Consider the following 13,871-nt stretch of genomic DNA (forward strand, 5'->3'; position numbering starts at 1 on the left):
TTTACTGTCAACATTGGGTCTTGATCTGGAGGACCAAGTGCAGGGCAGTATGAAGGTGCAACAAAAGTCTACAAACCAGAATTAGGCCAGAGTTGCCACTTGCTGTTCTAAACTGCTGCTTTAGAAAATAAAAAGTTTATTTTAAAAAAACAAAACAAAAAAAAGAAAAGAAAAGAAACGGAATGATCTTGAAAATTGCTCTTGGCGTAATCTCAGGTTAGTTGGGCTGCTGAAGACTATAAAAGATATAGAGCCATGATGCTTCTTAGAGACATGACTGGTGTAGTAATTGCATCTTACCACCTTGGCAGGCCCACTGCACATAGAACATGCACATAGGATGGGACCCCTGAGATACAATGACAATCGCCCAATAGTAGTAATTTTTAAGTTACTTAATTATACTCTCAAGCAGAAGATATTAATAGCGATTCATGAAGGTGGGACTCTTACTTATAAGCATTAAAAATATTATATTTTCAAAACTACTACACAAAAAAGTGACAGCTTTGCACAGGGAGTTTGTGCCAGCCTTCACACTGCTATGCACCAAAAAGAAAACAGTTTGCAACTACAGCCCAAGAAAGCATGTTCATGGAAATGAAAACACTTGAGTACGCAGAGGACTGCTGGACCAGAGAGATCTGTACTTGATCAGGTGGAGCAAGATCACAAGATGAAGCAGTGTTCGGGCTTTTCATGTGGTTTTTTTTGTACCCAATAAGTAACTGTGCCAGTTCCATAATTTAGGATATAAAGAACATATGTCTGTTCTACTAGTTGACTTGACAAGTTAGGTTATTTACTGTGCACTTACTGGCTGCCTTTCAGCACTGCTTCTCCTCAAACTGTGTTTGATAATTAGAACTTTATGGCAGGGCAAGCACTTGCCATTTGGATCGGTCTTTTGGACTCAAGATTGTCTGCTTTGATTTTTGATCCTACAGTTCAGCATTTATTCTATTTCTGGTTTACTGAGACTGATTTTTTTTTTTTTAATTTACTTAGATAAGATAATTTCATATAAATAAGGTATTTGTAAGCCACAAGTTCTAGTTGCTCATTTGCTCAAGGGGGCCAAAAGGAAGCTGTGGGAACCACTGGATGGAAAAATCATATTTTCTGTGCGACCTTTCAGAGTCATTCTACAAAAGTGTTAGGAAGCTGGGGATGTCTCACAGTGACATCAGTCCATTGTGGGGATACAATTAGGCCAAGGGAGACTTACCTTGGGAATCATCTTTCTAGCAGAAGGGTACAGTAGTCTTGACAAGTGGGTTTCTTCCCTTCACCCGTAAGGATTGCAAAAGGCATCACCTACATTTTTCAACCTCTTTGTGTCACTGGGCAGCGCCTCAGCTCCTCAATTTGTACCTCCTTAGGGTAGCCCCCTAAGGAGGAGAAATAAGGAGGGCACAGGGAACTCCCAGCCAATTCTAGTCTTTTCTGCTCTGCAACATGAACAATTAATTACAGCAATGGACACATAGCATAAACAAGGTGGAACCAAACAAGCTACCTACCTGAGTGCAACCAGCACTAACATTAATGCCTCTCTCAAAGGTTTTGCTATAGAACTAATGGATAACTCTTCCTACTTGTTTAAACAGAAGAACAGTAAGCATCTTCATTTTTTCTTGGTTGTTCACAGACAAACATCTGGAGACACTCATATATATCTGAGGCAGGGCTGGCCATTAAGACCATTCTACTTCAAAAATAGAAACATGATGGCAGATAAAGGCCAAATGGCACATCCAGTCTGCCCATCCACAGCATTCACTACTTCCTCCTCTCCCAAAGAGATCCCATGAGCCTGTCCCATGCTTTTTTGAATTCAAAGTCTGTCTCCACCACCTCGACCAGGAGACTATACCACACATTTATCACTCTTTCTGTAAAAAAGAGTTTCTTTAGATTACTTCTAAGCTTTTCACCTCTTACCTTCATCCTATGCCCTCTCATTCCGAAGCTTCCTTTCAAATGAGAGACTTGCCTTATGCACATTTATGCCACGTAGGTATTTAAACATTTCTATCTATCTCCCCTCTCCCTTCTAGTGCAGAGAGTACAGAAGTCTTGATAAGTGGGACGTATCAAAGCAATCCCCTGAACCTAGGGTGGGGCAGATGAGCCTGCTGTGAGCACTGAGGACCCCAAAGCAGTGCCCATTTGTGCCACCACTTCCACTCTGTAATACTTTGTAAAAATATGGAGGGTGGACAACATAGCTGCTCTACCAGTCTCCTTGGGCAGAACTTCTCGGAATTCTGCCCACAAAGAAACCACATCTCTGATGTAATGCGCTCTCAAAGAAATTGGTGGCTGTGTAACACAGCCAATGTATGCAAATGAAATAGCTACGCGAATCCATCTGAAAATGGACATCTTCGAGTCAGGCTTTTCCCGTCTGCTAAAGTTGGTTAACACAAAAAGCTGATCTGGAGATGAAAATCATCCATCACCTTGAGATAATGGAGAACTCCTCTCCTCGCATCTAGTAACACCAAGACTTTGTCCTTTTTCTTATTAGCTCTGACACAATAGTGCACCTAACGTATTGACTTGTGATTAAAGTCTGAAGAGTGACCGATTCCTTTGATCTTGTTGTATTTCTTGTTCTTTTCACAATAAAAAAGATTTGAACATAAAGTCTGAAGAGTGACACTAAGCCACCACAAAATGTACCAGAGGTTTATTAGTAAGCTTTCAAGACCATTCTTGCTTTGTTTGCATGGTACTAAAGAATGAAAGTGAGCCAGAACACTAACTACACACACATGCAATGCTAATGCATGAAAGAAAGGATTTCTAAGAACATTACAGTAGTAGGAGAGCCCAAAATCATTTCTGAATTAAATACATTTTCTTAAAAGGACATACTAGAAATTTATTACAATGTATGAAAATGCATAAGAACATAATAAAAACCGTACTGAGTCAGGCCAAAGGTCCACTGAACCCCAGTATCGTGTTTCTGATGGTGGCCAATTTGAGGCACAAATACCAATAGATTCCACAATGTTTATCTATTTCTCACAGCTAAATTTCCAGAATAAGCAACAGTTTTCCTAAGTCTACCTAGTCGATTCCGAACGTGATTTATCTGGCCAGAAACAGTTCCTAGCCAGTTAAACCGCCTGTTCAAGGCTAACCGCATATATGGCACTTAACCAGGTAGTGCTGAACTGAAAACTGGCAATTTAGGGGCGTTCCGAGGGCAACGTCAGCACTTGGCCAGTTATGTGCCAATATTCAGCATTTAAGCAGGTAAGCACATAAATAGGGCCCTATAAAAGTCAGTCCTATCTTTATGTGGCATACCATAACTGGTTACGTGCCAACTATTACACTTAACCAAATATTTGTTAGCCAGCTCCACAACCCAGAAATTCAATGCCATTGTCTGGATACAGCCCAGCATTGAATTTAATACTAATACTACTATTTATCATGTCTATAGCACTGAAAGGCGTATGCAGTGTTGTACATTTAACATGTAATATACATAAGAACCTAAGAATTGCCGCTGATGAGTCATACCAGTGGTCCATCGTGCCCAGCAATCCGCTCGCACGGCGGCCCTTAGGTCAAAGACCAGTGCCCTATTTGAGTCTAGCCTTACCTGCGTACATTCTGGTTCAGCAGGAACTTAACCTTTTCTTGAATTCCTGGAGGGTGCTTTACCCTATAACAGCCTCTGGAAGAATGTTCCCGACTTCTACCACTCTCTGGGTGAAGAAGAACTTCCTTACGTTTGTACGGAATCTATCCCCTTTTAAATTTAGAGAGTGCCCTCTTGTTCTCTCCACCTTGGAGAGGGTGAACAATCTTTCTTTCTCTACTAAGTCAATTCCCTTCAATATCTTGAATGTTTCGATCATGTCCCCTCTCAGTCTCCACTTTTCAAGGAAGAAGAGGCCCAGTTTCTCTAGCCTCTCATTGTACGGCAACTCTTCCAGTCCCTTAACCATTTTTGTCGCTCTTCTCTGGACCCTTTTGAGTAGTACAATGTCCTTTTTGGACAAACAGGACATAAAGGGATTGGGTTTAACATTGGCAGTGGCCAGCAAAATGCTGATTGCTGCCATCATGCATTATGATAAGTATACATCTCTAGGGGCTCCCATTACTAAGCTGCAGTAAAAAGTGGACTTAGAAAACTCTTATATGGGTCTTGGATCATTACCAAGCACTAAGGCCATTTTTACCATGGCTGTAAATTGGCCTGTTGTCAATTTTTTATATTAATGGCCATGTGTTAATGTTGCCATTGCTGTTTAAAAAAGTTACCACGTGTGTACTTACCGTTACATGTTTTGTAGGTGGTAAGGGCTCCCTGAGCTAAACAGCACCTGGTATAGTAGATGTGCTAACAGATTAATGCAGGATTTCATATCCTCTAAATGCCCCCTCAAAAAAAAAAAAATTTTTTTTTAGCACGGTTAGTGCACACACAGGATGCCTCAGTGAAAACCATGGTACTCCATTTTTAGCACATTAAGCATGTGTTAGTACCCAACACAGCTTAACCAAATTATCTATGTTTTGTCCTAGTTTAAAAATATCTCATGTTATGGCTTAATGCACATTCACCCCTTAATATTTGTTAAAGGGCACAAGTTATATTATCATAATGCTGGGTATTCAATGTTACCATAGTATTGAGATGCAAAGCATGCATAACACCTCATTTTCATGTAAATTCTATAATGAGACTATATTCTATAATGAACAAGGCAAGCTGTATTATAGCTTGGGCTATTCTAATATCCCAGGAAAGTCAAGGCCCGATGCTCCCAGACCACATCTTCAAGGGGCCAATGCTTGGCTAGAGAAACTGACCCTCCCCTTCACTCCCTCATGACAGCACAGCAGCCACACAGCCACACCCAAAAAGAACCCCTGAATCTCAATGCTTCCACAACCTGCTGCCGGAGCTTCACAAGATTACTGCTGGAAGTTGCTGTAGCCATTTTTATTGCCTAGAGGAGTAAATAGACAGGAGTAAGTGGGAATCAATCCTGCCCCAAGGCGCCGTTAGACTGCTAGGAAAGCACAGTAGGCCTGGGGGTCCTTCCGCTTGGTCCGGGAGGGAGATTAGTCAAGGGAGAGACATGCCTGTTTGGGGGGTGGAAGAAGGAGGGGGAGTGCTGACAGGTTTGGGGGGCTCACTGATGGCGGGGAGAAATCTACTGGTGTGGGGGGGTGGCGGCGGCGGCGGCACACTGACGGCAGGAGAACTCTGATTTGTTCGAGAAGGGGTGCTGAGAGTGGCAGCAGAGGAGAGATACTACTAGGATTGAGGGTGGTAGGAATGGGACATCAGGGGGTAGGGAGTATAGTTTAATATAAACAGAGGGTAGTCTGGAGAGTGGCATCAGAGGAGAGATACTACTGGGATTGAGGGTGGTAGGAATGGGACATCAGGGGGTAGGGAGGGTAGTCTAGTATAAACAGAGACCCCCATTTTGGGCCATTGACTCAAAAGTCTCAGTTTATATTTGTGTATATACAGTACTTCTCTGGAACAGGTGTAATTTGTATACTACTGGGGACAGTTTTGGGCATCTAGGTTGCCCTTATAAAATAAGAATATAATAGTCATCTTTTTTAATTTGTCATATATAATGTATCCTTTTATAAAATTATTCCAAAAGAGTGGAAATGGCAAAAGGTGTAATAATAACCACCAATGATCTCCCACAGTAGAAAACTCTAAATATATTAGAAGGTGAAGTAAACATTAACATGTGATTGGAGATCATTGGTGGATAGTCTCAGTCAGACTTAGTTGTAAAGGGTAATAATAACCACATCATCTTGATCTGCCAGAAATAGAAGTATCTTTGTGGCCCTCAACTTAAGCAGTACTTGTGCTGGTACCGCAAGAATGCTCCTTCACAATTCAGTTAGGGAGAATGGAATTTATCTTGCAAGGGTGACAACACTGTGCTTGCTGAAGACATTCATTGCCACATATTAAAACAAAAGCCTCTTTGTGCATAATCTATACAAAATTTTTTCAAGAACAATTTGCCAGAGTTAAAGATTATCCCAATTGCACTGTCAAGGTCAATGAAAATACTAAGCCCAGGATTCACATAAGTAGTTTAAATCATTTACTCTCATTGGATATGAAAATAGATGTTCATACCATTTGTTGTTGTTTTACTATGCAGTTTTGTGAGTATTGCTGTGAATTCCAAGGCTTAATACATTTTAAAGAGCTATTCTAGAAGATTTTATAGTAATCATAAAGCAAAATATTGGAACAAAATCTCTAAAATAAAGATGTGCTTACCACACTATTACAAAATTTGAAAGCAGAGCCATACAGTAGAGCGTACCTTGAGTAGTCGAGTTATTTCTCAACAAGGCATGTACTACAGTTTGCAAAAATTATAATCCAGTAAAGAAGCCAAACTAAGTTCCAATAAGTTGGAAAGAGATATGCATTGTATAACATATAAACTCAGGATATATATTAAACTTCACATCAATACTTCATCTTAGGTTTTAGGAATACAATTCTCCCTCCGTATTCGCTGTGATAGGGGATTAACAGACCTGCGAATTCAGAAAAACCACCACAAATAACTTTTTCATATGTTATTCACTGTTTTCTATTAAAAACCATCGTGGATATGGTGAAACCGCGAATAACACCGTGGGAGACCTGGCCTGCTCCTGAAGGAGAGGCAAAACATGGCAAGAAAGTGCCGGGATTCAGCGATTTTTCTCTGTAAACGTTTGGAATCAGCGATTTCTCTATGCAAGCTGATGTAATTTGGGAGGGAGGAGGCGACAAGCTAAAAACCGCGAGTGCTGAAAACGCAAATATGGAGGGAGAAGTGTATTTATATTTCTCCAAATTTTCTTCAAAGTATAGCTTACAGAAAACACTTTATAATATTTAATGCATATCCCAATCTGAACGCAAATTTCTCCTCCCCCCCCCACACATACACTTTTAAAGGGAAAACACCATATTAATTTTCTATCCAATTGGGCAACCAGCCATTGATAACGGGGGTTCTCGCTGTAAACAATCTACCTAACAAGAAAAAATAGTATGCATAGTGAAGCAGACAACTATTAAGCTCTAACAAGTTACAACTCACAAATACAAACTCTGTGGTTTCCATTTTTAACAGTGAATAAAAACAAACACTGATGTTATTGACCAAGCTGTGTAAGTCTTAGTCATCTGAGTATTTCAGATGCTTCATAAGGAAATTTTAACATCACATTATGACTGTTGAAATTTAAAGATCATTGTGCATGTTAAGCAATAAACAAATGCCATGATACATGCATAACTTGGCACAGAACTTAGCCAAATGGATTAATTTACTTTTCCAAACATGTTCAAGGAGCAATTCAGAAACATTTTTGTTTTATTGTCCATGAAATCTGAACTGAAACTTAGCTTGTCTGACTATTTTTTCTTGGTGGCAGCTAAAATAGAAAATCTGAATTCTGTAATACAACTTTAAAGATTAGATTTTATTGATGTCAAAATATGGTTTATGATTTATTAATCTTAATATACCGTCCTTAGTGCAAGACAGAAGAAGTTTACAATATAATGACAGGGTTTTAATTACTTCACGCAGTGCAAAGCCATTCTTACCTTTTCTGTTTTTTCATTCTTAATTTCACGGTTTGAAACTTCATCGGGAGGTACAGTTAAGCGTAATCTGCATATTTTACCCTAGAAACAAATATGCACAAGAAATTAATAAACAATTTTAAGCCTAATAGGTAATTTTATAATTTTCTATATGTAAAACAAGTTTTATGCATAAAAAGGATCATTAAAAAAGTTGCAGACACTTATATACCCGTTATTGAGTGAACGCATGGAGTCCCAATATACATGCATCCTTTGCTTTTAGATGCTTATTTTATAAGAGGTACCTCTGTAGTCTTTATAAATTAACCATCAAAATGATCAAATCAAATTTTTAAAGAAATGTTTTTTAAAAAGGAAATAAAATATCAACAAATGCTCCAATTAAACATAGTAAATATAAGTATATGAGCAAGCATCATAAAGGGAACACTGCTTTTAGAACTATGTGCTTGTCAACACCCTTTAATTTGTCATCACACTGGTAATAACACTGAGCATATAGCAAAAAGTATCAGAGCATCAGGTATGTAACAGACAAATGCATGAGCCAAAGGTATGTGACAGACAAAGGTGAAATAAGGATTAGAAAATTGCACTAAATGTTTATCTGAAAATTAAAGTAAGGATCTTAAGAACATAAGAGTTGCCAGGGACACACCTGGCAGCCTGAGAGAGCTGGAGCAAGGGCAGCTGTTGGTGATTAGGAGCTGTTGCAATCTTCTTCCTGCAAGCTCTCCAGAGCATAAGCCAATCAAGGACTCCCTTAGGCTCCCTCTGTATCCCTAAGGCTACTCCCCCTTGTATCCGGGATACAGAGGGTGCCTAAGGGTGTCCCTGATTGGCTCAGACATCTAAGACCCCTCCCAAGGGGAGAGGCTTGAGGCATCTGAGCCAATCAGGGCCTTAGGCCTCTCCACAGTGCATCAGATGATGCACTGGGAAGGGGCCTAAGGCCCGCATTACAGACAGCGGCCAGTAGAGAAGCAGGAGGGGCTGACTGAGCACCCTTCCTGTTCCCAACTTAAAGGTACCGGGGAGGGGTCTTAGACGTCTGAGCCAATCAGGGACTCCCTTAGGTTCCCTCTGTATTCCAGATAGGAGGAGGCTTAGGGATACAGACTAAGGGAGTCCTTGATTGGCTCAGATGCCTAAGACCCCTCCCAAGGGGAGAGGCTTGAGGCATCTGAGCCAATAAGGGCCTTGGACCCACAGTGCATCAAATGATGAACTGGGAAGGGGTCAAAGGCCCACATTCCAGACAGTGGCCGGCAAAGAAGCAGGAGGGACTGACTGAGAACCCCTCCTTTTCCCAACTTAAAGGTACCGGGGAGGAGGGGGGGCTGATGCCTCCAGTGACAGGAGGGTGTGGGCATCCCTCCTGCCATATTTCGGTTCAGTGGGGGAGCGGAGCATCCTTGGTAGGAGGGAGTTGGCATCCTTCCTGCCATTTTTTCTTGGTTCAGGGGGGAGAGCGGGAACATCTGGTGGCAGGAGGGAGTGGCATCCCTCCTGCCATTTTTTTGTGGGGGTTGGGGGCGGTGGGTGGGTGTCTTTAAAAAAAACCCAAAGCCCTAACAACAGTGACAGGAAGCTGCACGCATTTGTCAATCGCTCACTAAGCAACTGAATCAATCGTGTTTGCGTGCAAATCATTTGCATGCAAACTTGATAGTGCATCAATCGCTATTGGGAGAATCGGCAAACAGCGACTGAGTTGCTATTTTTGTGCATGTAGCCCTAAGAACAGTGCTGGGTTTTGGGCACATATTAGTTTACACTGAAAAAGTCCATATGGTGCAAGAAGATCACAACTGTATCAGAAAGTGTGTGGGGGAGGGCAGGGTAGGAGAACCAGCTAGAGAGGTGGAATTGAGGAAGAAACTTGTTGTGTTGTGTGTGTGAAGCAGGGAGGAAAGGAACAGAGCCATAGACAGGAGAAAGACATCAGAGAGAGGCCACACTATTAGCTGTCTGGTAGTACAGCTGTTCTAAAGTCTAGAGGAACTGCCATGATGCATCTGCTCCCCCTGACATTATTCACCTCTTCTGATTCTCCCTAACAACACATACTCAGACCTCCAGTGATCTTTCTCCTCTCCTCCAAGACTTATCTGGGAGTCTCCATGGTTGGTCTAATAGCATGTGGCTGGAGAGTTCTCTTCCTCTCCTGCCTAGGACTATACCTAAATCCAAAATGGCTCCAATTACCTGTAATGGTTTTCTTGCAGTACTGTATTACTATTAGGGGGCATTTTTCCATATAAGGAGCTGCTAGATATTGGCACAATTTTAGATCCCAGTGCAGTCCCAGACAGGTGCAGGGGGTCTCTCTGTGTATCACAATGCGAATGAACTGGCAAATGTCACCCCCTAAAGCAACTACGGTGAAACTTTGGCCTAAGTCGGTGGGAATTACTGTGCATTATCAGCACTGGCACTTGATTAAGTCAGTGATTTTTATTTTGTGGGGTTTTCACTATCAATATATGCATTGCACAAAGTCTGACTAAGTATATATGGGGAGGTTTTTTATGCCAGTGACATTAATTCCTATCACTATAACAAGAATGAAGGTTGGGTTCTGAACCTTTTTCCTCTCTTTTGTCTTTCACATTCTCTGGCTTGCTGGGTTTTGCTTGATCATAATCTGTTAAATCTGTGTTAAACCTTTGATTGCCAGCTATACCTAGTGAAAGTGAGTGGTAGTTATGCAGTATAATTAGTGAATTAGAGCTTTTACAGTAATAAAACACTGAGGATTGATAGATTTGCAATCATCTTTTGCAATTTATGTTGGTAAATTTGTTTCTGGTTTAACGATGATGGAGGATGCTCTAAACGAATTGCAATAACATCTAAAAACATTCATATCCTTACATATCAAAAGTTAAAGTAATCAAATTCATATATTTAAAGGCAGAACTAGAGCTGTACTGAATAGCATATTTTTCTATTTGTCTGAATATGAATAAGGGCATAAAGTTTTAACATAATAAAAGAAGCAACGTGAAATCGGAGATCAAGTATTTAATTCAGTAGGATTTAGCACAGTAAATCCCTGGATTATTTACAACAGGGGGTCAGCCTTGTCGGCCATGCTGTTTAATTTGTATCTTGGCCCATTGTGTAGTCTATTAGATACTCTTAACATGTCATATAAAGTTTACGCTGATGACATATAATTCTTTATTCCTGTTGATGATTCGATGACAATAGCGGTCAAGTTTCTGAATGAAACCATGATGTGTATAAAGGGGTGGTTGGATGAGAACAGGTTAAGATTGAATGTTGGCAAAACAGCTTTAATGTTCCTCTCTAGGGACCCTCAGCAGAACTTGGCATCTTCAGTTATGTTGCTGGACTTTGTCATCTGAAATGTGTTATTTGGGAGTGATTCTCAATTCTCAGTTGTCGTTCAGACAGCATGGGGCAAATTCTATAAACGGTGTCCTGGTTGTAGGCGGTGGTAGGCTTCCTATTGCTGTCTAGTCAGCTAATCAGGACGCACGGTTTTTTTTAAATAAAAAGACAAGCCCCGAGGAGGGTTGCCTACATTGTCGGTGTTTTTGTGAGCCTAGGGAGGCATGTAGGGCTGCTTAAGCTCACCTAAGGCTAGGCGTGGGCATGGTTTTGCCCAGATGTGGCCTTAGGTGAGCTTAGGTGGCGCTATGCATCAGATGCGTGGTACCACCGGGATACTATACCTGAAAAGGTAAGTTCCTACTACTGAAATTCTCTTTTATTATTATAAAAATTAAAACACCTTTTGAACATCAGCATTTATTATATGTTTTACAAGTCTCTTGCAAACAAGGTTTTTTGGTCATTTGCAGTTAGTGGCCCAAGGCCCAAAACCTATGTCATTACATTTTATTAAAATTGGAGATGTGCTGCTAGGAATGTTTATTGAACTTGAAATGAATCACCAACAACTAAATGTCCATTTCGATGGGCCATTTACAAGAATATGGGAAAGCAGTGGATGTCTTAACCTCAGTTAGCATGGCAAACCCAACAAGCTTAGCTGCACCATGCAATTTCACATCTTTAGTTCACTTGCATATTATAAAATAAGATGCCAAAGATGCCCTTTTTTACTACTGCATGTATATGCCTGGGAATAATGCATGTATTTGAGACCTAACTTATGGCCAAAGCAAGGCTGGGTCAAATACTGCAGTTACTTAACTTAACAGGTGCTATCCAGGGACAGCAGGCAGCTATTCTCAACATATAAGTGATGTCATCCACGGAGCCCCGATACGGACAGCTTCACAAGCTGATTTGCTTGCAGAACTTAGAAAGTTCATGGGTGCACGTCTCCTCAGTTCAGATAGCAAGCAGAGAAGCCAACCCGGGTGTTAGGTAAGTTGTGAGATTAGCTTCCTGCTGTCGCTGGATAACACCTGTTACGGTAAGTAACTGTGCTTTATCCCAGGACAAGCAGGCAGCCTATTCTCAACATATGAGTGACCTCCAAGCTAACCAGAATGGGATAGTGGGAGAGTTGGCAATTCAGGAGAATACATTTTGTAACACTGCCTGGCCGAAATGGCCATCTCGTCTGGAAAAAGCATCCAGACAATAATGAGAGGTGAATGTATGAACCGAGGACCAAGTGGCAGCTTTGCAGATTTCCTCAATAGGAGTAGATCTGTGACTCAACTCTGTAGATGCAGTCTAGCCTGGGCATAGCAGAAAGAGATGCAAGCCACTAACCAGTTGAAGATGGTGCGCTTGGAAATCGGATGTCCCAACTTGTTTGGATCGAAGGAAACAAAAAGTTGAGGAGAAGATCTATGTGGTTGAGTGCGTTGCAAGTAGAAAGCCAAAGCACGCTTACAGTCCAGAGTATGAAGAGCTGTTTCTCCAGGATGAGAATGAGGCTTTGGAAAAAAAACACTGGAAGTACAATTGATTGGTTGAGATGAAATTCTGAAACCACTTTAGGTAAGAATTTAGGATGAGGTATGGAGGACCACCTTGTCATGATGAAATATTGTGAAAGGTGGGTCCGCTACTAAAGCTTGTAGCTCACTGACCCTACGAGCAGACGTAAGAACAATGAGAAAAACCACTTTCCAAGAAAGGTTCAAGGGGAGATCCTGGAAACCACAAATCAGTGACTCTGACCTCGTTACCAGGAAATATGGTAGAGGCGCTGATAAAGGATCACCTTGATGGACACAATCTGATGAGGACCAGCCAGCACGGCTTCAGCAAGGGAAGATCTTGCTTGATGAACTTGCTGCACTTCTTCGAGGGAGTAAACAGGCAGATAGACAAGGGCGAGCCAGTCGACATTGTATATCTGGCTTTTCAGAAGGCGTTTGACAAGGTTCCACATGAAAGACTACTTCAGAAAACTGCACTGAGGTGGACTCAAATGGATGTGGATTTGAGGCCTGATTGAGATAAATAGACCAGGTAATCCAAAACTAAAGACAAGGCTCCTTGTAAGGAATGGTGTACCAAGCAGAAAATCTAGTCCATTTCTGATTGTAGCATCGTCTAGTGGTAGGCTTCCTAGAAGCCTCTAAAATGTCCTGTACTGATTGAGAAAACTGTAGAGTGGCAGCTAGGTTGAGAGGTACCAAGCTGTCAGGTGTAGAGACTACAGTTTGGGATGAAGCAGAGAGGGAAATACTGGTAGAAGTAGAGGCTCCCTGGTGCTGAGCTGAAGTAGAAGGGAGTACTAGGGTTGTCTGGGCGACCAAGGAGCTATCAGAATAATAGTGGCATGTTCCTGTTTGACAAGAGTCTTGAGAATCAGAGGAAATGGAGCGAATGCATAGAGAAACTGATTCGTCCATTCCAGAAGGAAAGCATCTGCCTCGAGGCGATGAGGAGAGTACATCCTAGAGCAGAACTGAGGCAGTTTGTTGTTGTGGGGAGACACAAAGAGATCTATCTAAGGAGTTCCCCACTGAGAAAAAATGTGATGAAGAGACGAAGAATTGAGTGTCCATTTGTGAGGTTGCAGAACACGACTCAATTTGTCCGCCAGACAGTTTTTCTCTCCTTGAAAGTAGACTGCTTTCAGGAAGGTGTTGTGATGGATTGCCCAGTTCCACACCTTTTGAGCTTCCTGACAAAGAGGGAGATATCCTGTTCCTCCCTGCTTGTTGACATAGTACATGGCTACTTGGTTGTCTGTCCGAATGAGGATTACCTGGTCGTGAAGAAGATGCTGAAAAGCTTTGAGAGCATTGAAGATCACTCCGAGTTCCAA

General features: G+C 41.5%; 1 protein-coding gene across 3 annotated transcripts in view; it reads right to left on the minus strand.

Moving 5' to 3' along the window:
• Window positions 1-13,871, minus strand: part of MYZAP (myocardial zonula adherens protein) — a 174,744-nt gene that overhangs the window by 147,112 nt on the left and 13,761 nt on the right. For all 3 annotated transcript variants that reach the window (XM_033919900.1, XM_033919899.1, XM_033919898.1), the window contains exon 2: window positions 7,637-7,717. In XM_033919900.1, the coding sequence (XP_033775791.1) occupies window positions 7,637-7,717 (81 nt within the window). The remainder of the gene's footprint in view (window positions 1-7,636; window positions 7,718-13,871) is intronic.

This window comes from Geotrypetes seraphini, chromosome 14 (assembly GCF_902459505.1).
Source record: "Geotrypetes seraphini chromosome 14, aGeoSer1.1, whole genome shotgun sequence".
Classification (NCBI taxonomy): Eukaryota; Metazoa; Chordata; class Amphibia; order Gymnophiona; family Dermophiidae; genus Geotrypetes; species Geotrypetes seraphini.